This window comes from Excalfactoria chinensis, chromosome 18 (assembly GCF_039878825.1).
Source record: "Excalfactoria chinensis isolate bCotChi1 chromosome 18, bCotChi1.hap2, whole genome shotgun sequence".
In the NCBI taxonomy this organism is placed as follows: Eukaryota; Metazoa; Chordata; class Aves; order Galliformes; family Phasianidae; genus Excalfactoria; species Excalfactoria chinensis.
The window spans coordinates 8,597,457-8,625,018 of NC_092842.1; the positions used below are offsets into that span (position 1 = coordinate 8,597,457).

The 27,562-nt window shown below is 49.1% G+C and overlaps 1 protein-coding gene across 10 annotated transcripts in view; it reads left to right on the plus strand.

Annotated features, from left to right (window-relative positions):
- Positions 1-1,377: 1,377 nt before the first annotated feature.
- MVB12B (multivesicular body subunit 12B) overlaps positions 1,378-27,562 on the plus strand; it is a 51,305-nt gene continuing 25,120 nt past the window's right edge. The window contains exons 1-7 of one of the 10 annotated variants that reach the window (XM_072352458.1): positions 1,379-1,788; positions 6,013-6,097; positions 7,095-7,217; positions 11,524-11,631; positions 13,610-13,706; positions 16,616-16,745; positions 17,137-17,256. In XM_072352458.1, coding sequence (XP_072208559.1) covers positions 7,107-7,217; positions 11,524-11,631; positions 13,610-13,706; positions 16,616-16,745; positions 17,137-17,256 — 566 coding nt within the window. In that variant the 5' untranslated portion in view covers positions 1,379-1,788; positions 6,013-6,097; positions 7,095-7,106. The other 9 variants (XM_072352459.1, XM_072352454.1, XM_072352457.1 and 6 more) reach the window with 9 other exon arrangements.

The following is a 27,562-nucleotide window of genomic DNA, read 5'->3' on the forward strand; positions in this document are numbered from 1 at the left end:
TCTCCTTTCAGAAAGCCACCCTGGGAGCCAGAGCCCAGTGTGATGTATATGGCAGGAGGACTTGTGAGAAAAGGCATGGTCTGAATAAAAAACAAATGTACTTTAGAAAAGAAATATATGCAAAGTATTCAGGGGATAACATTGTACTTGCAAATAGTTACGCTTTTGAGGAACTCTATCTGATAGATGAACCATCTGCAGTATGGTTAGTCACGTACTTAATGCTATGGGAATGAGTATGTGCTGATTCAAAGCCTGTGCTCATGCCCTGTGTAGGAGAACCACTGGGCCCATCTCAGCCCTGCATACAGCAGCTCCATGTGCCCTGGGCAGTGCTGGCACCGGGCAGCTCCTCCAAGGGGAAAGCAGCAGCAGCAGCTGAGCTGTGCTGTGCTGGGAGCAATGTGTCACTGCAGCTCATGCCACAGACACATGGGGTGTACGTTTGCAGTGTATAGTTGAATGTTTTGTGGATGCTAAGCAGCAATTAGAGTCTTCCTTTGGAACTGATTCATTTCACACTGCCGTGGTAGCAGGGAGGATCTTATTGAAACTGTAGGATTTTTAATATTATTACACTAAAGACTCTCTAGTATCGGTGTCTCCGTGGAGGGTCATTAGTGCACTGTAATGGGTAACAACTTCTCCAGTTCAGGAAATCTTGTTGTATTTGTAATGGGACATCTGGGGCATATATTATGTATGGGACATATATTTCTCATTTCCACCAGGCATCATCTTTTCTTCTCTCTAAATTATTTTCTGAATCAAAAAAAAAAAAATAAAATAAAATAAAAATCTTGCCCCTCAAATAAGATGCATTTCTTATTCCTCTCTATTTTATTTTGATATTTGAACCCAGAAGCCACTACCACCACCAGGACTGTACAGAGGAGTGCTCAGCTGCACTTGAGGGAAGGCTGTGGGGCCCAGGCGTGTTGCGTTTTGGGGTGCACAGAGCACAGCTGCCTGCTTTGTCATACAAGTTCTCACTATGCCCCTGCAGAACTCTTCTTATGGCACTTCATACCCAGCACTCACAGACCAGACTGAGGACATGAACTGGTCGCTGCCCTCCTCTTTGATGCTCCTCCAGGTTAATGCTTTCCTCCGTACTGCACTTTGCTTCTCACCTCTGTTGTTTTCTTTCATCACTGTTTTCCTTTAGCACTTTTAGTGCTGCACTTAAGGCAGTTGATGCCGGCCCTACACCAACATCCTGCTCTATGGGTTATTACCCCCTGTAAGCATGGTGCCCACAGCTGGGTGCAGGACAGCTGCTGCATTACCCTATGGCTGCTGCTGCAAGCTGTGCCGTGGTTTTCATCAGCTGCTACCTCATTGTGTTCTCAGTGCCGTCCCTGGAATATGATAGCATTGAACCTAACGGAGCTCTGCAGCAGGTCAGGACGTCTCCGTGCCGCAGGGTTGTGCGCCCCGTTTGGTTGCAGGCTGCGGCGAGTGCCGGGCGGATGGCTGAGGTCGGCTCAGTCCGGAGCTGTTTGACCCCGGGAGCAAAACTGCCGCACCACCGCCTGCCGCCGTCGGCCCAGCACAGCTCCAGGGCGATGCACGAGGGCACCGCGCGCCTCGGCCCCTCTCCTCTCGGCAACAGCCGCGTGCGGGAGCCCTAAGGCTGAATCTCGTGGCGAGGTGAAGACGTGAGTGAAATGATTCTGGGACCGCTACCCACGCGGGAGCCAACAGACGCATCGCTCTCTTCAGAAAGTTTATTTTTCGGCACCGCGGGACTCCCGGCTTCCCGGACCGACGGGGCACAAGCTCCAGGTGCGGCCGTGCCGCTGCGGACCCCCGTGCCCGCGGGTTTCCTGTGGGTGGGGCGGTCGTCGTTTCGGCGGCGCGCCGGTCCGGCTCCGGGTGGGCGCGGGGGAACGGCGCCGCACGGCCGCGGTGAGTGCGGGCGGCTCCCGCGGGAGCGGGCGCGGGGCCGGGGCGGCGCGGGGGCGCGGATCGGGACGCGCCGGAGCCGCGCGGCGCGGAGGAGCTGCTCCCAGGGGCCGGCCCGGGCCGCCGGTGAGGCCCTGCCCGCCGCCTCCCGCGCTAGGCCGCTCCCCCGCCGCCGCCGCTCCTCCCGCCGCGCCGCCCCCGCCCCGCTGGGCGATGAGGAGCTGCTTCTGCCTGCGCCGAGGGAGCCGGGAGCCGCCGCCCGCCGCGCGGGCAACAGTTAAGTGTCCCCGGCTCCGCCGCCGCCCTCGGCCGGCCCCGCTCCGCCGCGCTCCGGGAGGGAGGGAAGGAAGGCAGGAAGGCAGGCAGGCAGGCAGGCCGGGCCTGCGAGCGCTCGCCGCTCCGCGCGGGGCCGAGCCGGGGCGTGGGGGAGCGGAACCGTCCGCGGCCTTCGGGGAGGCGCGGCCCGGGACGGGGGCCGTCCCTACAGCCGCGGCGTCCCCCGCGCGGGGCTGGGTCCGCAGGGCGCCTCCGTGCTGCTCGGCGCCCGGCGCGGCCTGCACCGAAGCTCGGCCCCAGCTGGGCTTCTGCTGCGCGGAGCGGGGCTGCGGGCGCGAGTGGGACGCCGTCCTCCGGCCCCGGTGTGCTGGGGAGTTCGCTGCGAATGCTGTTATCGTCTGGTTAGAGAGAACTGCAACTGAACGGTATAATTGTGGTCTTTTGCTGCAAGCATGAATTTGCTTGATTGTTATTGTTTTTTTCACCTGTTCGCAGAGGTTTCTGCACAGCTGGAAGCGATCAGACCGTGGTGTCTCTTTGCTATCCCAGCCAGGACGGGATGCTGAGCTGCCCGTGCTCTGTTTGCTCCCATCCCTCGTTCCCAGCACTCAGCATCTCTCTGTGGTGTCCATGAAGGGTCACGAGGACCCTCTTGAGCTTCACCCCCTCCCATGTGTCCTCAGAGCCGGCACAGTCACAGCTGGGTTGTGATAGTGTAGGGTCCTAGGAGGCGTTCGCTGCATGGGCCAACAGCCATGTGCCTCCATCCTGTGTTTAACTGGCACTGCTGTGCCCAGCTTTGTGGTTCATTGTTGTTCCTATCCGAGGTCGCCTAACCCATGCAATGTTCTGGGGTAAAGCCTTGGTATGAGTTCGTGAAGGTCTGAAGATGAATACAAAACGTCCTGGCTCGTGTCATCTGCTCTTCTAAGTGAGCCCCAGGCTTCAGGCCTTGCAGCCCCCAGGTGCAGAGATGGAAATACATGACTCGAGTGTTACTGAAACCCTGGGGAAGGTCATCTCTGTGTGGAAATCTATTTTGGTTTGAAATAGGATACCTCACAAATGGGTGTCCCCAGTTAGAACTGCTGCACAGTAATCCAAGATCTCAGTTTTGCTCACCATGCTCACCATGCTGTGCCTTGTGATCAGAGTGACAGAGCAGGACCCACCTGTGTGGACAAGTTTCCAGCAGCACCTGCTCTGGTTTGGTGGGATTGCCTCCTGCACTGTACGGGAACATACTGAGGTAGCCAGTACGTTTGTTTTTTCAGTTTTGCCTTAGCTTTTGATTTGATGACAGCAAGCTGAGTTGTGCAGTTGACACAACAGAGGGGAGCGATGCCATCTAGAGAGACCTGGACACACTTACCAGGTGGGCATGCAAGAATTCAGTGAATTTTGACAAGGCCAAGAACAAGGTGTTGCACCTGAGTCAGGGCGATTTCAGATCTGAGTACTGACTGAGAGAAGAACTCCTTGAGAGCAGCCCTGTGGAGGAGGTGGAGTTGGGGTTCTGGGTTCTGGTGGATTAAAATCTGACATGAGCCAGCAGTTTGTGTGTGCAGCCCAGAAGGCCAGCAGCATCCTGGGCGGCATTAGCAGAGGGGTGGCAGTTGGATGAGGGGAGGGAATTGTCCCTCTCTGCTCTATACTTGTGAGGCCCCATCTGGAGTACTGCGTCCAGGCCTGCGACCCTCCGTACCGGAGGGATGCAAAGCTGTTGGAGCAAGTCCAGAGGAGGGCCACAGAGATGATAGAAGGGCTGGAGCACCTCTCCTGTGAAGATGGGTTGAGGGAACTGGGCTTGTTTAGCTTTGAGAAGGCTCCAGGGGGATCTCATTGTGATCTCTCTTCATTGAAGGGAGCTTACAAGCAGGAGGAGGACCAACTTTTTACACAGTCTGTGACAGGACGGGGGGATTGGCCTTGAACTAAAATAAGGTAGGCTTAGGTTCAGGGTTAGGAAGAAATGTATTTACTCAGTGAGGCTCTGGAGCAGTTTGCTCAGAAAGGTAGTAGATGCCCCACCTCTGGGGGCACTTGAGGCCAAGGTGGATGGGACCCTGTACAGTCTGATGGAGTGGTTGGCAACCCTGCCCATGGCAGGAGGGATAGAGCTAGGTGATCCTTAAGGTCTCCTACAGCCTAAGCCATTCTGTGATTTTCTTCTCTGTAGGATGAGCAGGTTGGTGCCAAAGCACAGGGCTTACAGTTGTGGGAAGAACCAGTGAGCCTCTTCTTTCTCCCGGCCCCCACTATTTAACCTCAGAACCTGGCCTGCCTCGCTGCAGCATGAGGCTTCTACAGCACATACATCAGGCACTGGCCACTCATCTACCACCCACTCTTGGTCTTGCTTCTTGAAAAAGAGCACTTCGAAGAAGAGCATTCTGTGAGCTCAGCATGATGTGTGGGGTTCTGGAGCTGCACTTCTGTGTATGTATGCCCCAGCCTTGATGCAGCAGTGCAGGCAGTTGGGTCACCAGTGCATAGTGCTCCACTCCAAGTAGGCAGTGAAACCAGCAGGAAAGTGTTCTTGAGATTGTCAGAGTTGAACAAGCAAGGAAACAGTTGAGAGAGAGCACAAAGTGGATGTGAAGGGACAGCTCAGCGGCTGTGGCACAGTGGGGCCTATCTCCAGGCACGGGCTGTGCTGGGGGCTTCCTGTATTACATGGTGCTGTGCCTGCAGGTCGTGGCCTCCAGCCTGTGACTGTGGGACTGGGCAGAAAGTCACCACTAGTGAATGCTGTTTGTTCTGTGGCTGGAGCAGAGCATCCTTGTGCACAGACTGCAGGGCTCTGGGCTGACTGTCCCATGTAGAGACTGCCTGATGTGGGCTGCCAGTGCAGCCATGGTGTCAGGGTTGAAGATTTGCTGCTGAGGGACTGGGGCTGGTTTTGCTGCTTTTCAGGAAGGTCAGCTTCTGATATTCCTGAGGCCGCTCCAAAGTGGGGATCTCTCTGTGCCCAGGGCCAGTACTGCACTGAGCGAGTGGGGCCTGAGCTGGGCCTCTTCCTGCCCAGGACTGTGTCCGGCTTCCCCAGGCTGGGAGCAGGAAGTGCCCTGCTGCTGGGAACGGCCTCCAGGGAATGTGCTTCTAGCAGTGTGAAAAATGCTGTGATTGTCGGGTCGTTCCCAAATTCACCCTGCAGGGGGGTGGTCGGACTTTGGGGAGAACAGGGCCATCATTGGACATCGGCTGAGTCCTCAGGCACTGCCTCGCTGTGGGCAGGTCAGTGCTGTGGTGTTTAAAGAGAACTTTCCTAAAACAACAAGCTGTCTAATGGATGTATTTATAGAATCTTGTTCCTTAATTTAATCTGCTCTTTCACTGTTTGTTTTTTATTTTTAAGTTCAAAGGTGTGATAGCAAAGAAACTAAACTTTGCAGGCGCCCGAGGGGGAGTTGAAATGTAACTCATGGTCTGCATCAGCCCAAAGCTCCGCTCTGACCTGTTCTGACTTCAGAAAAACATTTACTGAGCACACAGGCTGGTTCCTGCTGCTCTGCACCAGCTCCAGCTGCATCCCAGTGCCCCTCGGGTGAGAGCCGCCGTGCCGCACAGCCTGGGGTCAGCTGGGTGCCATCTTGTAGGGTGCTGTGCTGGGTGGTGGCACAGCCAGCAGGAGGCTTCGTGTGGGCTCTGGCGGTGTGTGTTGGTGTATGTGCTGGGTGCTCACCCAGGTGTTGGGGTAGAGCTCTGTTGGTGGCGGTCTTTTTACTGCGCCCGCTGCTTTGTAGGCTTTAGGCAGTCTGGTTTGGTTGTTTGTGTGGCGTTGATATTTACATAGGCCCCAGATTTGCTTTTTTTTGTTGCCCGCAGCACCGTGTTGGTTCATACTGGTTACTGTGAAGTGTATTCCCTGGTCCTGCTGGCACCAGCACTCACCTCTGCCTTTTTAGAAGCAGTAAGTAACCTGCTGTCTCTGCAGCCTCAATGCTGGGCTTGGTCTCTCTGAGGAGGCCCTGCCCTGCAGTTTGTCTGCCTGCCCACCTACAACAATGCTTGTGCCAGGTGCTGCTGTTGGATCTGCAGTGCTGGGGGGTCTTGGGGCAGTTCTGCCTGAGCCGGGGTCTCTGCCCAGCTGCCGCTGCAGGAGGATGTGGAAGGGCAGGGGCACCTTTCCTCTTCCGTGAGCTCTTTGGGCAGCTCTCCTCTTCTGCTTCCAGCAACAGCATCTCTCCGAGATGGGTTGGTTTCACCTGCTCCTCTCCCTTTTTGTGTAGTTCTCTACCCTGAAGTATTCAGTGCTGTTCTGCCTTGCTCATGGGGTGTGCTCAGACTCCTTCAAGGTCTCTGCCTGCTTTGCATCAGACCATCTTGTGCTGCTTCGTCTGTGTTTCCCTGGCGCTCAGGCACTCTGCCACGGGCACAGTTTTGCATACAGACACATCTGTGCTGCTATGCGGCTGTGGCTCACTTCAGGGGGGTGTGGTGGGGCTGAAGCCTCGCGAGAGCCCTCATCGTGCCCAGTGCCTGTCATGGGTGGGAGTTTTGTGCTGAAGCCATGGGGATTTCTTGCTACTTAAAATAGCAGAGCAGCTTCAGCCAGCCTGAATCAAGAATGGAATTTGTTCTTATTTGGAAGGGAAGGGACGAGCTTGCGTTTTCCCATCGTTGCTAGATGGAGACCAGCCCATGCTAAATATCCTGGAAACGATAAAATTAATCTCAGAAGAGGCTGCTGACCCAAATTCCAAACTTGCTGGGCATTGCACAAGTGTGTTGTCTTATCAAAAACAAACAAAAGCGCAGAAGGTGTGTCTGCATAATCCTGCATTTGACTTGGCAGCCAGTGTTGTTCTGGCACAGGCCCTGTGGCACACATGTGGGCTCCCAGTGCTCTGTTCCTCCAGGGAGTGCATGCTCCCAAGCAGCCTCTTAACTCTGCTGCTTTCTTTCAGGATCAGTCCACAATGCCTGAAGTGCGTGATCTCTCTGATGCCTTGCCTGATGTGCCAATGGATCCCATCACAGGGGTTGGCGTGGTTGCATCCCGGAGCCGTGCACCGACAGGCTATGATGTAGTAAGTAGAGCTAGTTCAGCTGCGGTTGCAAATGCTTTGGTTCTGCATTAATGAAACTTTACTCTGCTGGGAATGGTATCTCTTCCAGCAAGGATTTGCCATCGGACATGTTGTAAGAAATAATTTGGTGTCTGTATGCCCACCTTGCAGCTCAGGACGCTCAGCAGTGCTTTCCCTGGATGGAGGTCTGTAGGTGCAGTTGTGCAACTTTCTCTGTGCTTCTCCTCCAGAGCATAATTACCTGGAGGAGGGGCTCTGAGAAACAGCTGGCTGCTGTGGCATGCAAATTTAATAATCCTAGTAACTGCCATCCTGAAGGATTCCTAAGTATCGCACAAATTACATCTCCAAATAAATGGATCCCGCATCAGCTGTTTAATCCCACATATCAGCACTGCATAATAATGATGAGAAGCTCCAGATTGAGAAGCAAAGAGTTTCACAACCAGCTGAAATTGCAAGGGCAATTTTGATGGACAGAATGCAAATCTCTAAATTAAGCTTTGGCAGGAGGCTGGGCAGCAGGAAGAGGCAGCTGGATCCATTGAAGATGAATATGTGAATGGATAGATGGACGTCATTGTTTAACAGCTGCTTGATCCCTGGATTAGTTGCTGTGTAACCAACAGGGTGATTTTATTTGCCTATAGATGAATGTCCTAAGCAGCAGAACATCACGAAGTACTGACTTTGCAGAGCAGCGTAGGGAAGGTTTGGCCTATAGCTCATCTTTCTGTGTGTCCTGCTCCAGCTATGCTGCACTGCATCTTGGGTTACAGTGTCACACAGCTCGTGTAGCTCACATCCTCACAGCCCTGGGTTGCAGCACGCCCTGTGCTGCTGTGTGAGAAGAAAGGAAATGGGTCGGGCTGCAGTAAGGAGGGGGAAATTGTGAAAAGGCCCCTTGAGAGCCAGAAGGTTTTTTGCATTTACTGCATTTTTCTGAGCACCAATTGCTTATGTGAGCCAGGCTCTGTAATTAGCTGGTTGCCCTGATAAAGGAGCATGGGGCAGTGAGAGAGCCATGATAACAGAATAGCATTCTGCCTAAATGACTGGGCAGAGAACTCACTTGCCCCAGATAGCATGTGTGGAGTTTAATGGGGGCTGCAGCCCTAACACTATTTAAACTAAACAAGATAAAAGATTCTTCCTGGAGGTTAATCCAATTATAGTGGTGTTGCAATCATGCTTGAGAATGTGGGTCGCTCTCTCCTAGGGGGCACAGGGAGGAGTCTGCCTTGCTTCTGATTTTTGTCTTGCTTTATGTTTACAAGGAGCTCTCCTCTGACCCTGGGGCCAACAGCTCCTGCTGTAGGCACTGAGGTGTCTGCCGCCTGCAGCAGCTCTGCCTATGTTCTGTGCATGTAGCAGGAGAGCTCTGCTCAGGGTCACAGCTGGCATCCCACTATGCAGTACCTGCAGTGGTGTGGCCTTATGCCCAGCCCATGGGTGGGTGCTGTCAGGGCAACACTCCCCTCAACCTCCAGAACCCAGGCTGTAGTGACTCAAAGCAGGAAGCCAGGCATGCTGTGACCACAGGTAGCGTTGGGATGGTCTTGCAGTTCCCTGGGGGATACCATCTCTTTGCCCCTTGTTACAGCATCCTGTAGTACTCCATTCCAACAGTGGACTCAGAGCTGTGGGAACGCTTTTCCTCTTAGCAGTAATGAATTGAGCATTGTGTCATATTGTTGGTGGGTTTCATTTCTGTGATGGCATAATAACCAGTTCTTTTTTTCTGAGCCAGATGTATTATATGTAGGCTTTATCTAGTTTTCCTTTCATCTGTGCACTTTTCACAACACACAGCCATTACTACACTATTTCCCTTCCCTCTGCTTGGCAGAGGGCAGTGCCTGGGGCTGCAGCTGGGCCTTGGGGTGCTGCCCTGCCAGGAGTGGGTGGCAGGGCCTGATGGCATCTGGGATATTTTTTTTTCATCTTTTAGTTCTTTTCTTTCAGTAGTTTTCTTAATCATCCAAACAACTCATTTCCCTTTCTGACTGCTTAGGAAACAGCTGCTGGCACTTGTGGCCAGATCTTTTAGTAGCTGGAGCACTAAAGAACGCATTCTGCCAAAACATACAGAGTGTGTCTGAACTCAAATTCCTGAAAATCCACCCCAGCTGGCACTGCTGAGAGGTGGGCAGGAGGGGTGAGTGGGGAGACTTGCAGTGTGGCACAGGCTGCAAGCAGAATAGACTGTGCTTTGCTGCAGCCTCTCTGGGTGTCTGCAGAGCTGTGAGTAGGTGTCCCCTCCTTTTGGGACTCAATGCATTCTGGGGTGGGAAGGCATGAAGAGGCTGAGCTGACCCATGCCTCTGTCCCCTTGGTAAGGTCAAGGTGGGTGTGCTGGGCACCCATTACCAGGCACCAGCTCTTGTCCCACGCGTTCAGCCCTGTCAGGAGGACCTGGTGGGGCTGCATGGGGCCACAGCCCTTCCTTGTCCTGTCCTCTCAGTGCAGCCCCCAGGGCCATGCCCTAGTGCACACTACTGCTTGGGTGCAGCTCCACTCAAAGTCAGCAAGGATCCTCCCCACCTGCAGGTGCCCAGAAGATGATGCAAGAACTTTCTCATTTATGTTACTCTGTTTTCTTTCCCCGTGAGTTTTCTGACAAGTTAACGCATGCTTACCTCGAGGCTTAGAAAGAGGGTTCAGCTGGATGATGTGAAGCCACAGCGCTCAGGATTAATTACTGGAGATGGTGCCTGTGACTGCTGCATTTCAGCAGAAACAGGAAGGGTTCTCTTTGCCTGCCCTGCCCATGGGAGCCAGTAAGACCCAGACCCTGCTGTGTTGGTTTCCTGTTCACAGTCCTGCAGTGCTGGAGGAGGTGGTTGGGCTGTGTGGGGCAGTGGGGCATCACGGCAGTGCGGGAGGGTTGTGGGGGCTGGTGGGACACATGCTTCTGTCTGTTACTCGCTGCTAAACTGGCTCCAGCCGTTGTGTCTGTTGTAACTGTGGAGTTAGAATTGCAGGGTACTTCCCTAAAAGGGTTTGTGGTGTGGCTTTGTGTATTCTTATTGTTCCTTTTTGAGGGCTTTTTTTCATCACTGAGTCAGGGTGGGACACTGTCAGGCTCTGCTGCTCAGGGCAGATGCTGGTGGTGGCTTACAGCACACAATGGGGGCTGTTCCCACGTCCTGTATCCAGGAATGAGCTCAGCAGGGATTTGTGAGCAGAAGATGCTGAAATGTGACAGCCCATGCACTTTTTTGCCTTTGTGTTAGACAGACACAAGTTTCTCTCCTGCTCTTTGGGTGATGGGGGGGTGGGTCAGCACGCACCTTGACTCCTGCACTCTGCACGGAGCCTCTGCCCTACAAAATGTGGGTGCAGACTGTACCAACAGATACTAGCTGCTCTGGTATCAGGCTGCACAGGTGCTAAGGTCTCACTTTTTTCAATGTGATCATGGCTTTAGAAACAGCAGAGGGGGAGGTTTGTTCCTTCTGAGGGGCACTGGGCAGTCCTGCTGTTAGACTCCTGGTGGGAGCTGTCAGTGGGACTCTAGGGGATTATATGACTTGTTTGCTGTCCCCTCTGGCTAGCGAGCATGCCCTCTGGGCAAGGCTTCGTGCCCCCAGCTGCTGGTGCAGCCCTGCTCTGGGCCCTGGTGCCCCTTGTGCTGTGCCCTGAGCCACTGTGAATGGCATCTGCTGCTGCCTGCCTTCCTGTGTGCATTTGTCTCTTCCATGCTGAATCTGTGGTGTTTTCCTCACTCTCCAGTTTGCTACTGATTGTACTGAATGCAATTGCTGTCACAGCTCCACGATTCATTTGATGTGATGCTTTAATCTGGTTGAAACAGTGTGTAAAATCACAAGAGAAGACAATGGTTTTTGCAGGAGTGCTGTTCTTTCAGCTTCATCCTGTCAGAAGCGGCCGTGGCTCCTGGGCAGCCTCGGAGCTGTCACTTTGCAGATAGCTCTCCAGAGGTTTGTCAAGATGGACCCCTCCTCGCATCTTGCACAGAGTGTGTACAGTGTAATGAATGCCTCAGTATGCTGACTTGTCCAAACTATTGTTTGGAAACTGCACCAGAGTTGCTGTTTCCTCATTAGAATAGCTTTTGTCAGAACATCTTTAATCAATGAACTCCCCAGAGACAGCATTTTTAGAACTTCATCATACCTCTGCTTGGAAGTTCTCTGCACTGCACCTTGTGAAGAAACTAATGAGATGCTGTGAGAGTTTGGGCTACCGTTAATTAGAAAAGGTCTGAGGAAGAGGTACTGCACACACATTAACGTTATCTTGGCTTACACGTCTCCTCTCTCCCTCTGTCTCTTCCTTCCAGGTTGCACAAACAGCAGATGGCCTGGATGCTGACCTCTGGAAGGATGGCCTATTTAAATCCAAGGTCACACGATACCTGTGCTTCACAAGATCATTTTCAAAAGAAAATGTAAGTTTGTTTGCTGAGTATCTGCATGATTTGCATCTGAGCCTGGTATGTTCTTACCTATACAGTGATTAATGTTGTGGAGCCAATTATAATGCAAGCAAATATTTAGCTGAACTGAGGTGACTAAGAAGGCAAAATGCAATGGCCAGATACTTGTGTTTTGTCTGTATTCTTTGGGGAAGGAAATCACTAGCAAAATCTTTAATAAAGGCAGCACAAAAGTGCATGTTTGCATTTCAGCAGCTCCCTTACACAAGCGTTTCCCCCTCTTAATATGGGAGCTGCATGCTCCAGATGATGATGACTGTCTAGCTCTAATCACATGTAACGGTAACAAAGGAGATGGTAGTTTCTGAATCCAGGGGCATCATAGACGTTTTCTTCCAGGATTACCTTTTCTTCCATTGTTTTTTTTGTGCCAATTCTTGAAAATTTGCCCATGCTGTACATACGCTGCCCTATACCTGTAATCTTTCAGTATGGCTGTGAAACACTGGGCTTATTGTTGATCGGTGCCAGGTGTATGCTCACATCTCTTGTGGAGGGGTGGAGACCATATGCAGTGAGAGTCTGATGCCTTCTGCTGTGTTCACTTAATTTTTCAGCTGAGGGTAGCATGAAAACTTCCTCCTTTCCAGGAGGAACCGTTCAATTCTACAATGAATGCACTCCATCTAGTGGGTAATTCTGCTCTTCTTGGTGTTTTGGATATTCTCAGGGACTGAATTCTCAAGGGTATGGTGATAATCATTTTGTACTTGAGCCTTTCCCAACAACAGAAAAGCAACTGTGACTTTGGAGGTTGATCGCAGATCTTGAAATGAAAACCAAGGGCCTGCCAATTCCCAGCTTTTCACCTTTATTCTGTCCACTTTCCTGCCATCCTCCACATTAAAATAAAGCTCTAAAGCTGTGCTTCCTGGGGTCGACGGACAGTAATTGTGTATTTCATCCTTGAGTAGCTGCAGTAGCAGCAGTAATAGCCCAGAATAGGTAGGGAGGATACTAAACAGAAAGATTTGTGATTATTTGGTGTTAAATTTATCTGTGGCTACCTTAAATGCAAGGTTGTCAGAAATAATTACAGGATAGTAGCAACTACTGGCTATCAGAGACAGTGTAAGTCCCCTCAGTCAGTGTCTGTTGGGCTTTGGCATGAATCATCTGCTCAGCATGGTTTGGGAATACATTCCTCATATTTATGAGGAGTGAATTAAAGCAAATGTAGCAGGAGGGCTGTGGGGGTCTCAGCTGTGCAGCAGACGGAGGTATGAGGAGCAACACAGGCACCGTGCCCTGTGCTGGGGCTGTGAGGCAGCCCATTGGGCCGGGTGCTGGGCTGGGGCACCGCTGGGCAGCTGCTGTGCTGAGCCGTGCTCCCACACCTGATGGCTGGCAAGGAGCTCCCTCATTTTGGAGGCCAGATTTCCCAAGATAGGTCAGCCTGCTCACACCTGCTGGGATTCCCTCCCGAGGCTGCTCTTCTGTCCAAGCTGTGCAGAAGATGGCTTATTTTTTTTCTATATTCATGTTTAGAAATGCTGCATAGTAACTAAAGTATTGGGGTTTTTTTCTTACATACATGAGTGTAGATTGCTGGCAGCAGTGTTGGCTTTAATGAGAACTGCAAAGAAAATCTGGTCTCAAAACAATTGTGGAGGTTGTCATTCTGAATTGTGTTTTTAGCTCTTCAAGCCTTGATTAATGGGACAAGGCATCAGTTCAGAATTCACATGGACTCAAATGAAGTTCTTCGTTCCAGATGGCCTGCTTTTCTGGAGCATGGTTATGTTTGGAGCTAGAACTGTCTTTATTCAGTACTAATTAGCTAATGCATGTAATAACTTTGGCTGTGTCTGCATGAACCATCTTCTTGTAATGCTTTCTGCCATTGTTGTCACAGAAGTGTTGCATTGCTCTTTTAGAAGCAGTGAGAGCAATGAGGTTACCTGATTAACTGTTTCTTTTCTCTCTTCAGAGTCACTTAGGAAATGTCTTGGTTGACATGAAGCTCATTGACATCAAGGACACTTTGCCTGTGGGCTTCATCCCCATTCAAGAGACTGTTGACACACGTAAGTTGAGGCTGATCTTCAGTCCTGTGCCCTGGTGCCTGCACAGTTGGAGGGCCATGTCCTGGGTAGAGGGGATGCTCTGAGTGTGGCTGCTCTGTGAGGCACAAGCACGTTTCTGGGTAGCTCTTTCCTGTACTCCCCAGACTCACTAATACTGCCTGGCTGCCACTGGCCTGCTTGCATGACTGGAAAGGAAGAACTTGTCCTTCCATCTTGCAGGGTTTGGACTGGACCAGTAAGGGACAGAGCTGCCATGCTGGGGGATAGTCATAGACGTGTACTGAAAGCACAGAGTTTGTGCACGGTGCTGTGTTCATGCATGTGCAGCTTTGTACCACCTGCACAAACATGGAGTGCTGAGATGTTTGAGCTTGCTGAGAGAAGCCAGGAAAAATACTGTCCTTTCTTCTGAAAGGCATTGGTGACTTTCTCACAGTGTTTAAGAGAGCAGTTCCTAAGCAGTGTCTTCTGATCCCCTGAGACTCATGGCAGCTGCTGACACTGTGCTGACCTGCAGCAGGCACTGAGTGTTCCTGGCTTCCAGTGCAAAGGGACCAGGGGAGCAGCCCAGGGCAGATGGCTGGAGGGGTCATGGGGCATGGGATGTGACTGCACAGTAACTACACAGGGTGCATGCTGCTGGCACCTGTCTGTGCCATTAATGAGATCCAAACCTGTCAGGGACAGAAAGGAGGCATGTGAACCTGCTGTGCAGGGAATCATTCATCCAGATCTGCAGCAAATCATGATTTTTTTTAGTCCCTGCTGAACTGGTTCTGATTGGAACACGTAGCCCAGAAGTGAAAAGTTCTGCAGCTTGGTATTGGGTGCCTGAGCTGTCCCCTTTCCCTGGAGAATTCCCCACAATTCCTGTGCATCCCTGGGAGTGTGGGGTAGTTGTCAGCTGCTAGTGCAGCGTTCGTAGCTGTGCTGGTAGAAAGGTGAGAGGAGAATTTGTCCTTAATTTAAAATGCATTGGATTTGCAGCTCATATAGAGGCACTGTCTGTATTAATGAAGTGGTGCATATCCCTGTCTCCATTAGCATGTCTGAACACATTTCGATTGACTGTTTATAATATGTTTACTTAAAATTAACTCAGGTTAAGCATGAGTAATTAATGGATTCTGTTCCTAAACCAAGTTTCTGCAGACTACAGACTCTAGCCAAGTGTGGAAGAGATTGAAGATCAAAGCAAACACTTGGCTTTGTGCTGTGAAAGTCGAATAAGAGGCATGAGTTTTGTTTAAAACTGAATGTTTTGGATGTGTGAGTTCCTGTGTTCTCCTCTAAGTGACACTTGGCTTGCAGTAAATAGGTATAAATGTTCCTTAGTGGTCTTGACAAAAATTTTCAGATGTGAAAGCCTTAAACCTGAAATAGTATCCTAAAATCTGTTTTAGACATGCCAAATAAAGGTCTTCATTTTTCAGTGCAGGAGTGGATTAGAGTTTTGGGGAATAGGTATTGAGTGTCTATAAAAAACATCTCTGTGAATGCAAAGGTGAGTGCTGTACTGTGACACCTCAGTGCTGTACACTTGCTGGTACTGGATGGCAGGTTTCAAAGTCCAGGATGGATTGCTTTCTCTGAGATGCAGATTATGAAACAGGAGGAGTCTACAGAGATAGGACTGCTTGCCATCTGGTGAAGTGAGGGCACATTTTTATACTGGAGGTTATTTATTCGTATTAAATTGGAGAGGTTTTATTTTCCAGGTGCTTTCAGATTTTTCATTCATTGTCTGCACTTTTCATTTTTCACTTTATCTGTAAACTTCTGTCATGTCTTTTAAGTGTCTGCATGCACAAATGGAAACCTCACCTTGCTGACATGGAGCCCCACAGATTATTTAGGAAGAGGTGGAGCAGATCTATATCTGTGTACCAGTACCATGTATTATCCTGCGACTGACCCATAACTGGATGTGGATTATCTGCATGCAGACAGACAACAGCCTTATTATACATCAAGTCATGCTACAGATAAGCCTTAACTTTGATGGGCTTGACTTATTCATAGTGGATAACATGGGAGCAAGTGAAATGTCCCTGTGATGCAGCATATGGAAGGGCTGTGCAGGAGATGCTTCTACCCTCTGAATACCGTGCAGACCAGCTCTCCTGTTGGGGTCCCAGCAGTTACTGCTTTGTAAATCTGGTTTTAACCCTTCGAAGATGCCACGGCATTTTCAGTGGGAGTATCACTTCAGTGCTAACTGACAGAGTCAGGACAGCTTGTTAGCACTTAAAATGTGTAAGAGTTGGACAGGTGAGGTTTATTACTAGCTACTCTACATGGCAGCTTGTTTTTTGCTGTTCCTCAGTGCAGTTTGATTGGCTGTCTGGGAGCACTTGGCAGAACAACCTGCCTGGTTGCTTCAGCCGATACCAAGTCCGCTGACTCAAATGCCCCTTAGAAAGAGGAACTGAATATGAGAATTGTATCATAGAATGGCTTTGGTTGGAAAGGACCATAAAGATCACCCAGTTCCAGCCCCCTGCCACAGGCTGCTTCCCATCCAGTGGATCAGACTCCCATCTAGCCTAGCCTTGGAATAGGAGGATCTAAAAACCACTTGCCACTTCTTTTCTCGGTGCATTGTGCTATCGTATGTGTGAGGTCTTGTCTTCTCTGCGGAGGAGAGTAGAAAGTGTTGGGTTATACCAGTGCCCAGTAACAAATGTCACACAGTATACAGGGAGTTCCTGATAGAAAATTTCCTCGGTCATCAAATGGCACTGTACTGTCTGGTTTGCTAACATATATCTGTTTTTTGGCTCCATTTCCTGCCGTGATTATCTGCCTAATATCTGGAGAGACAATAAATAACATTTATACGCTGATCTTGCATTAGGAAAAAAAAAAAACAGCACAAAAAGCCGCTCTGTCTTGGATTGTTTTTGCAGAAGAAACAGCTTTCAGAAAGAAGCGGCTGTGCATTAAATTTATCCCTCGAGATTCTACAGAGGCAGCCATCTGTGATATCCGAATCCTGGGGAGATCTAAGCAAGCCCCTCCTCAGTACACGTTCATAGGGTAAGTAGCACTGCTCCTGAAGATGATCCCATATTTTCAGTTGTAGCGAGGCTAAGTGTCTTGTCTTCCTGTAATTACTACGTGGGTGTTTGTAAGAACTGGAAAGGTCCGTGTGATTACGAGCGTTACTGACTGTGATGTGGAAACTTGTTAACCTGGAGGTGTTCAAGGAATGTTTAGACATTCTATTGGGGGACATGGTTTAGTGAGAACTATTGGTGATAGGTGGATGGTTGGATTGGATGACCTTGTAGGTCTTTTCCAGCCTTGGTGTTTCTTTTATTTCTTCAATAAAACTAGTTCTTACTAGCAGAGATGTTTATGAAATTTGTCTGTGCTTTGATAGTTGTGCATGTATGCAAGATTAATGTCTTCTGTCTTGACTACCCAGGGAGTTGAACAACATGGGCATTTGGTACCGGATGGGCAGAGTTCCCCGCAACCATGAATCTTCACAGCCTGCTGCTCCTTCCCAAGCTTCATCTCCAACACCAGCTCCCAACCTGCCAAGGTGAGTTTTCTGCTTTCCAGCTCTTTCTGCATTGTGCAACGTGGCATATTATTGTGAAAAGCTTTGCGTGGTAGAATCAAGACCAGGGGCATCACCTCAGGATGAAAAACTGTATGGTATGTTTTCTAGTTTCAGTGTACATGCGAGTTACCCTGGAGGGTAGGCCAGAACCCTGTAGTCAGGCTGATTTGTTTCCTTGGCAAAAGTATGCATATAATCATTAATGGCTAGGGAGGCAAGTTCTGCTTGTTCTTCAAAATCAGCCCATTCATACTTCGAAATAGTAGCCCTTCTTTTTGTTATTTATTGGACCCATCCACTGTGCTTTCAGTTGACATTGTGTAGGCAGAGCAGACTGCTCACTTCGCAGTGAATGACAAGAGCAGCAGTTTTGGGCAGACACTGGCATGGTGTCTGTCTAGGTTATTTTCTCTGTTATATGGAATCTGATTGTGTACAAATGCATGCACAAGTATACTTAACGTATAATAGTAGTCCTATAATGACAGCTTACTTGCTGCATTTCTCTGGAGAAAGCAATGTTGTTAAGCAACAAACCAACCTAGACAGATGTTAAACTGAGCGATTTATACTCCTGGATTTGATGTGAAAGCACAGTCATGTAAGATAGGCTTCTACTGGTGAGTCTGGTCGCACTGAACTGCTGCCCCAGCCATTGCGGGTCCCTTTGTTTTTTTGCTTAGTAGAACAAAATACATATTTTTGCATTAGCCTTTTGGTGTACTGCAAGTATGTTTACAGTATGACAGTAACTGTCGAAAGCTAAAACATCAAAGGAGACAACAAAGAGTAGTTCCAGGGAAGTCGTATACAAAGGTCACAATCATTCCAGAGAATGATGCTTTTAAACTGCTTTGAACTGTCCCTGAAAAACTTATTGAGTATATTGATAAAGCAGGTGTGTGTATTAGGGCCCTCACCTGCCTCCCTAACTTGTCTTCTGTCTTATGGTGTCTCTTTGACTTCTCCAAAGAGTTTGGGTGCTTTTTTTCACCAAGAGGTTTGCTCAGTCACCAGCCATACCTCGGCCCCCCGCTTGCTGTCCTTCCTTGCCAGGTGCTGTGCAAGCAGAGGTGCTGCCTTCTTTCTTGAGTGAAAATGGAGGCAGAAGAGGTGAAAAGTCATCAGGCTTCTGGAAACATTTGCCTGTCTCACCAGGAGTTGTTGCATTGTTTTGAAACTCCCCTGGCCATAAGCTATGTGCTGGTGAGGGCCTTGCAAGATCAGAGGGAGAGATGTCCTGGTTTCAGAGCATAGCTCTTCATTTTCTGTTTGCAGAAAATTCCTGCCTGGGCAAATTTTCACAGTAAAGAGAAAAATTGTCATAGAGAGAGAATGTCAATGGCAGTCCTTAATCACTAAATGTGGAAGGGTCACTTTATAGCCAAGCAGGGAAGGCTGCAGAACAGCTTCAGAGCTATTGGGAACAGGGCCAAAATTAGAGCTCAGAGCATCAGCAACAGTCTGAAAAGAAGTGTTTACAAGGCTTATATATTTTATAACCTCTTGTTGTACAGTTTATGGTTTACAATGGCTGCAAGGAAATTGGATCAGTTTTGTTTTACTTGCCAAATAAAGCAAATGTCAAAATAGTCAATATAAAATGTATTCTAATTTGGCTGAGTTAAAACAGCCAGTATGCACTGGAATAATTGAATGTTACATTAATGCCTCCTAGTAAAAACCACCTGTCTGTCGCCAGCTCTGCTCTCATGCCCACCATGTGATTTAGAGGTAACTGTTACACCACCAGCCTGATCATTCGAAGCATCTTTCATGTCTGCTTTTTACTCCGATTATTTATTATTCAATATATTTTTTTAAGAAATAGAAATATATATAAGGGTACACCCTGGCAATATTTCATTATTATGGGAAGCGCATGCTACTCAAGAAGCCTTTTCTAATACTATATCAGCAATGTAGTAAGTTACTCAAGTTTAACGTTTGTGGAAGACTGTAGTCACAAGTAACCTCTTATTTTTACATCACCATAGAGAGATGAGATTACAGCTGTAGCCAGTTTGCCATTTTATTCTGTGTGGATGAATTCTGATGGGAGCAGCTACTGTGAGTTGCTCTGCTACTGTGAGTGCTAAGACCAAACTGGCGAGTAGTGCAGAATGGAGCTCTGTGGAGATCTGGCTGTTAGGCCGGTCAGGTATTTACGCTGTTCTCTTCAGTTGCTGGCTAGCTTTATTAAACAACTTTAAATCAAGATGTCGTGCTGGGGTCCTTCTGAGCAGTTTTTAACTCCGAGTATAAACTAAACATGTAGAAACTAAACATGAAAAACACAACACTGAGCTTCTGCACAGCAGACATGTCTGCTGGGGAGAGCTCCTCACAGTGGGAGGTTTTAGTTTTTATACCAGCCACGTTTACTCTGCTGGACCTTGATTCAGGTTACTGATGGCCATCAGTGGAGGCTCATCAGAGCTTTGTTCTGTGTAAGAGGTTTGACCTCTGCAGCTTGCTGTTTGGCAGAACACTGCTTCCTTTCTGTGTCGAAGGGTTATGGCTCACATCAGAGCTGCACAAGGGGAGGCTTTGTTTGATATTCTTGCTGGACTGCATGTTATTTTCTGGCCACTTCTTGGTGTTCCATACTGCAGGCATCTGTCTCAGTGGTCTCTAATGGCTGCAGCAGCACATGCCAGCAAGGATGGCACGCTGTGCTTTTCTGAGAGGCATCAGGTTCCTTTACTGCCTTTTCTGTCCAAATCCTGTGACAGCCCCTTGGCATTAATGGCAGCCTGGAGAAATGCCTTTGTAGACTCCTGTCCTGGAAAGTTGCTGCTAAAGAGCTCTTCCTGTTGACTTGAGTCACCAGTGAGTATGCAGTGCAAGTGCCCTCAGTTCCTCGCACTGTGATGCATGTGGCCCCAAATACTAGTAATGCCAGTTCTGCATGTTGGCTGCGTTTTAGGTACAGTGGGTAGTGCTCCCACAGGAAGAAGTGCCAATAACAGGCCATTCACCTGGCCCTTGTCATGCTTCTGTTTCATCCAGTCTGCAAGTCAGTGACTGCAGTGTGTATGTTGGGGACCTGCAGGGATGCATGTCAGCAGCACATAAGCAGTGCCTCAGTGCTCAGACCTTCTCTTGCATGGGCTCTGCCTGGGCTGGCAAAGGGCTGCCATGCAGTGTTCCTTTCTTCTCCAGTCCACCTGCAGCTGGATCAGCTCTGAGCCCAGTGCTGACCTCCGCTCACTTTGCCCCACGACTCCCATGGCAGCTGCAGCTCCTGCAATGTGTGTGGCCCTTTGGGAGCTGCAGAGCACCACCACCGCCGGGCTGCGGCCGTTTGTCAGCTGTGAGCAGGTGTCAGTCAGCGCTGCTGAAGGGTGCTTTGCAGTGACAGACATAATTGCACTTAACTTTGTGTGTGGATGTTATCAATCTGTGACAGATACTTTGGGAAATGGAGCACTCTGATTGCAGATGATGTGTCACAGGCGTTCAATCTTCCTCTTGGAGAGACTGGGATTCAGTCACAACTTTTACTTGTTGATGTCAGGTTTTGAAAATATCAATAGTCCCTGACCCTGGGAGCCACTCCGTCACGCCGTGTGTGGGGCTGTCACCTGCAGCGGGCTGGGAAGAGGCGGCACTGCTGCTGGTGTCTTTGTGCCATGTGGCCATGGCGGGGCCTGAGCTGCTCCTGGCCTGCAGGGTGAGCCTGCAGCGAGGGGCTGGGCAGCTGCTGTTGGGGCCCAAAACCTCCATCAACAAGCAGAGAAGCCAGGTTTTCAAGTTGATTTATTAATGGCATTTGAACTTTGTCCTGTGGGCTTGGAAAAGCGATCAGCGTGTGGCTGCCTGCTGCAGATGATGATGTGCAAGAGGTGGCAGCTAATAAAGCAGCCATGTACCCTGGCTTAGTGGCACATCAGACACGCTCTGTGCAGTGGGGGAACTGCAGGAAAGAAAGCCTCTGCTTTTCCAGGTTTGTAAGTAGCAACAATAATATTGAGAAGTAACTGTGTTAATCTTCTCTTGAAGACATTTGGAACAATTTTCTTGGAAATGCTGTGGAGGAGGTTCTGAGGTTTCACCGCTTGCCTGTTCCAATGAGGAGCACAGCCAGGACTTCAGGAAGCTGCCATTGAGCAAGGACAGCCCCCACTGGCAGCCTGGTAGCTGGGGTCTGCCTCCAGACCCTCATCTGAATGAAATGCTACCACATACAGAGCACTTTGGGGTGGATGACTTTGATTTGACTGGAAGCCATTCAGAAACCTGCCTGAGAGAGCTCTGTCAGTGCAGTCCCTTTGCAAAGTCTTTCGTTCTGGGTGGAGTGACCACTGAGGATAAGGAAGAGGCAGAGGTTCTGAATGCCTTCTTTACGTCTGTCTTTAAAGGTCAGACCAGTTATCCTAAGGATACTCCAATCTCTAACCTGGTAGTCTTGGCTGGGGAGCAGACAAAACCCCCCGTGATTCAGGAGGAAACAGTCAGAGACCTGCTGCTCCAACTGGGCTGCCACAAGTCCATGGGGCCAGATGATTGTGTGCCTCCGGTGGCGCAGCGGTAAAATTCCCGTTTGCAACACCAGGGGGCCCGGGTTCGAATCCCCCCCTGTGGAGCAGGGGGTAGAAGTGCCGCTCTGCTACACAGAGGGCTCGAATCCCAGGAGTTGGACTCAATGATCTCTAAGGTCCCTTCCAACTCGCACGATACTATGATATGATATGATTTTCACCTGAGAGTGCTGAGGGATCTGGCGGAGGTTGAGAGCTGAACTTCTTTCCTTCATCTATTCACACTCCTTGTTGACTGGTGAGGTCCCAAGACTGGAGGCTTGCCAGTGTGTCTCCCATCTACAAGAGGGGTTATAAGGAGGACCTGGGGAGCTACAGGCCTGTTAGCATGACCGTGGTACCAGGGAAGATTATGGAGCAGATTGTCTTGAGGGAGATCATGTGATAAGTGCGGGACAATGAGGGGATCAGGCCCAGCCAGCATGGGTTCACGAAGGGCAGGTCCTGCTTGACCAACCTGATCTCCTTCTATGATCCAGTGACCCATCTGGTAGATGAGGGAAAGGCTGTTGATGTGGTCTACCTAGACTTCAGCAAAGCCTTTGACACTGCCTCCCACAGTATTCTCCTACAGAACTGGCAGCCCCTGGCTTGGACAGGTACATCCTTGGCTGGGTAAGGAACTGACTGGAGAGCTGGGCCCAGAGAGTGGTGGTGAATGGAGCTCAATCCAACTGGCAGCTGGTCACAAGTGGTGTCCTCCAGGGGTTGGTGCTGGGGCCTGTCCTCTTCAATGTCTTTATTGATGATCTCGAGTGCGCCCTCAGTAAGGTTGCAGAAGACACCAAGTTGGCTGGGAGTGTGGATCTGCCTGGGGGTAGCGAGGCCCTACAGAGGGATCTGGGTAGGCTGTAGAGCTGGGCTGAAGCCAACGGGATGAGGTTCAACAAGACCAAATGCTGGGTCCTGCACTTTGGCTACAACAACCCCAGGCGATGCTACAGGCTTGAGGCAGAGTGGCTGGAAGACTGTGTAGAGGAAATGGACCTGAGAGTATTGATTTATGCTTGGCTGAACATGAGCCAGTAGTGTGCCCAGGTGACCAAGAAGGCCAAATGGCATCCTGGTTTGCCTCAGAAAGAGCTGCCAGCAGGAACAGGGCAGTGATTGTCCCCTGTACTCAGCTCTGGTGAGGCCGCACCTCAAGAACTGTGTCCAGTTTTGGGCCCCTCACTGCCAGAAAGACATGGAGGCCCTGGAACGTGTTCAAGGAAGGGCAACAAAGCTGGTGAGGGGTCTGGAGCACAGGGCTTATGAGGAACAGCTCAGGGAGCTGGGATTGTTCAGTCTGGAGAAGAGGAGGCTCAGGGAAGATGTAATTGCACTCTATAACTACCTGAAGGGAGGTTGTAGTGAGCTGGGGGTCGGCCTCTTCTCTCATGTAACTGGTGATAGGACCAGAGGGAATGGCTTCAAGCTGCACCAGGGGAGGTTCAGGCCGGATGTTAGGAAATACTGCTGCTCTGAAAGAGTGCCCAGGGACTGGAATGGGCTGCCCAGGGAAGTGATGGAGACAGCGACCCTGGAGGCATTCAAGGAATGTTTGGATGTTGTGCTGAGGGACATGGTTTAGTGAGAACTATTGGTGATGGGTGGATGGTTGGACTGGATGATCTTGTAGGTCTTTTCCAACCTTGGTGATTCTGTGAGTTACATTTTTCTGATAAGTTGTATTCTAGAATACTTTTGATGAAACTAATTTGCAATTAATAAAATATATTGTTTGACTTGAATGCTCAGATCACTTGAATCATGAAATGCAGCCAGATATTCTTGTTTTTAAATTATTTACCCTGTTAGAGACCAGGGATAGCATCGCAGGATAAGAAGCAATGAGACAGGCGTTCAGTTGAACCATGGAGGAGGTGTCTTCCACAGACCCATTGCCATAGCTGCAGTGAGAAGCAGACTTGAAGGCAGAAGTGATCCCAGACCTGGTTCCTTGTTTGGCTGGGTGAGCAGCACTGGCATACATTGATCCAGAGTCTACTTCCCATAAGGAATTTGCTATGAAACTACACTGACTGTATGGCTCGCATCCAACTCAGCTGGATGAAGATGTGCAAAAATTGGTTGCAGTCCAGTACATTTTAGTGGCAGAAAATGATGATTAGGAAAAAATGTTTAAACAGTATGAGTGGTTTCCAGGCACAAGATTCGTTTGCAGCACTTGAGAAAGAAGGACGTTTTCTGTAGCTGGGAAAAGTTTGATTGATTTAGCTGATTTTGAGGATGCATTGAAAAATTTTGGGGAGTGCTCTGGATGAAGAGGCTTCAATATCCTTAGAATCATTTTTCTTTATAGAGCTCTGCTCCTGGTATAGTAATATTCCTGGAGGCATGTTTTCTTTAGGGTGTAGAGTAAGGTCATTAAATACGAACCAAAAGTATTCATTCAAAGAAGCTATGTTCTCAGTTAAATAAGCCCTATGGGGGAACCGAGCACTTTTTTTCCCTAAAACTTGTATGTTGTTTCCTATTTAATATGATCTCTGCCACTGTTGATTTGTAATCTGTGCTTTCACCCTGCAGTGCATGTGGTTGTGTTCGGATATTTCCTTCTTTAAATCAATCACTTTCACCATTTTCCAAAACACTTTTCGAGTTTATTGCTTTTAGTAAAGTGTTTGGACTGTCATTATTTATTACTGGCAAAGTGCTGACAATGTGCTCTTCCCAGATGAGTCTTTACAGGGGTATTTGCTTGGTGCGGGGCTGCATGCTGGTGGTGTGGGGCAGTTTGGGACTCAGCTTGGCATGGTCCCAGGCTCCACTCTGATTAATTTGGTGGAATTTAAAGTCCTAGCCCAGGAAACCTGTGCTGCACAGATCAGACTTTCAAGCAGCGTAAATTAAACTTGTTGGTCTTTTTCCATTGTTTGGCAGCTGTTCCATCCTGGTTTCTTATTTTCTCTGACCTGAGTTCATCTCTATACAGAGGAGCTGCAGGAGCTTCATTCACATCCAGCCATACATCCTGGCTGCCAGTCTGCAGGTCGTGGTACGGCTCGGAGCAGCACCAGGGCTGTGGTTCTGGCAGTCCTGGGATGCAGGCATGCAGTGTGCAGTGTGCTCCCTTGGGCAGGGTGCAGGATGGGCCTCATCACCGCCGAGAAAATGAAGAGGTTGAATGTGAAAGTGGAAAGAATGGCTCACTCCCTTTTTCATTTCTCTCACGCGTTCGGGCTTTTATAAAATTTTAATCTGACTCCACCAGCTCTCATTGATTTTTGGAAAACAGGATATTTAAGTAGCTTGGAATGAGATGAAATGCTTGCAAAGCCCATATGGTGCTTGTTTTAGGCGAAGGGTCAGCAAGGTTTTAGAAAGTATTTAAATATTTGGTTTACACGATTAGAATAGATTGTCTGGAATGGAGTCCATTACCCGAGGTGGTTCCTGCCGCACAGTTTTGTTTTTCACTGCAGTTCTTTGGGGTATGAGGTAGGTGTTCTGGCAGTGTAGGGCCTGAGCACAGTAAAAGTTAAGGGCTGTGAAGAAATGCTGTAGATGGGGTTCTGGACACAGCCAGAGCCATAGGTGTCTGTTGTGGTGCTTTTTGTAAGCCACAGTTTGGAAAATCCATTCTGCTTAGTGAGCAATGGTGCAGATGGCCTCTGAGCCCGCACATCTCTTACAAGCAGGCTTTCCTTCTACCCACAGGCAAGGCTTTCAAGTGGGATTGTGTTTCTTGAGAAGCGTAGCCCAACATTAATTTCTTGAAGGTATGTTTTTGTCCTTCTCCAGCTTTGAATCTACTTAATCTTTCTGTCCTCTGCTTTTTGTGTAATCCATCGATTAGGGAAGATCAGCTCTTTTTATTTTGGGGTATTCCTGTGGAACTTTGCAGGACCTGCAGCACCGTTCTCAGGTTTGCCTGGAAGGCACTGCCTGAGGGAGGGGCATCAGCATGCAGTGCAGATCCGGGCCTCTGTATGTGCCAATGCGGGGCAGCTTCCGAGCCACTGCCTGATCCTTCTGCTGCTTTCATCGCATCCAGTTGGAGACCAAATGCCTACCATTGTTCTTTTGCTACGTGTTGTTGATATTTTTATATGAATTATGAAGCATCCTTTGATATTTGGAATTTCCCCTTATGCTCTTATGTTACTTTTTATGAGTACTTTCTCCCTAACTTCAAAAGCAGTTCATCACCTTCGTGCAGACAGTCCCTGATTGCTGGTTTGGAGCTGTTGGCCATTCCTGGACCTGTTTTATGTGTTTCTCTCTAGAAACATTAAAAAAGGGCCATGATGTGTGCAGACCTCGGACCTTCTCTGCTTGCATCCAAAGAGCCTCTCATCGTGTGCTGCTTCTGGTGCTGCTGCACGTAGACACTTTCTATTGGTTTAAAAAATAAAAGAAAAACTGAAAGTTAAGAGAGCAGTTAAATCTAACCTGGCCTGAATTGTGGTGGTGTTTCTTCTTAAATTACCTGGAAATTATAACCTATTGGGAAGAACACGGATTTTTAATCCCTCTTAACCTGTGCAGGAGCAGCGTGCATTGCTGCAGTGGGCACTGCCTGCCCTCCTCCCCCTCCTGCTGCTGTGGGACAGCAGCTCTGTACCCCCTGCTGTAGTGCAAAGGGAGGGCAGAAATCACTTGTTTGATAGTCCAAAACGGAAAATAATTGGCACTAGGACAGTTCACGGGAGTTGCCGTTCCTTGACATTAGAGATTCCACTGAAGTACTCATAATTACTGTTAATATCTTTCAGTGGAAACTTTCTCAGTGAGCGAGCACTGGCGAAGCAGTATTTAACGGCATGCTGCTGGCATGATAAGAATGCAAATAAGTGTTATTAGCCTAATGATTCTGCTGTCACCATGGCTGTGCAGCAGTAGTGTTGTGAATATGTCATGCAGCACCCGTGAATTTGGAAAGTGTGTCAAAACACAACTTCAATTAGTTTGCTCTAATTATGGCTCTAGAGAGTTCATAACGATATTGCTTCTCATTAAAAAGGGTTTTCTTATATGGACACACACAGCACATGAAGGGCCGGTTGTGGGGGGCAGGAGAGGGCTGGGGCTCCGGGAGCATCCCAAGCACCCTGCTGCACACAGCCCTGCTCTGGGCTCAGCCTTCTCTTTAGTTCCAAGAAACCGCCTTGGAACATCCCTTGGTGCTGAGATGGAGATCTGAGGAAGGTTTGCTCTAACAAAGGAGCAGGACAGGCAGAGCCCTGCAGTACACAGGGGCAGCCGTGGTGCTGGCGGTTCTGGCCCCGTGTGGCTTGAGTGCGTTCCGGCCCTGCAGCACTGGGGAGAGGGTCTTGTGCTCGCAGGTGAGCAGCTGGTGAGGGGTTAAAGCAGTAATTGCTTAAATCTTTCAGGCTTTCCTCCCAGTTCTGTGATAATTTGATGAAGAACTTCACTCTAATTAAATATTCAAATTAGGAATAAGTGTCAATATGGCTTCCCATTGCCCGGAATGATGATTAATTGTATTCAAAACTCTAGTGGCCGCTGTAATCTAAACCAAACCGTTGTTCTTGATTATTTCTGCAACACATTTACCACGTTTTTGTTTTAAAATTTAAACTAGTAATTGATTTGCCATATGCCGCAGAGCTGCACATACTTTCACAATATGTGTTTAGGAACTTGGGGACTCTGTAATTGGGATTTTCTTGCTTTTCAATGGCAGCTTCTCTTTTTTCTTTCTTTTTTTTCTTTTTTTTCTTTTTTTTTTTTTTTGTCTTCTACAATGCAAAATGATCTGGCTTTCACAATAC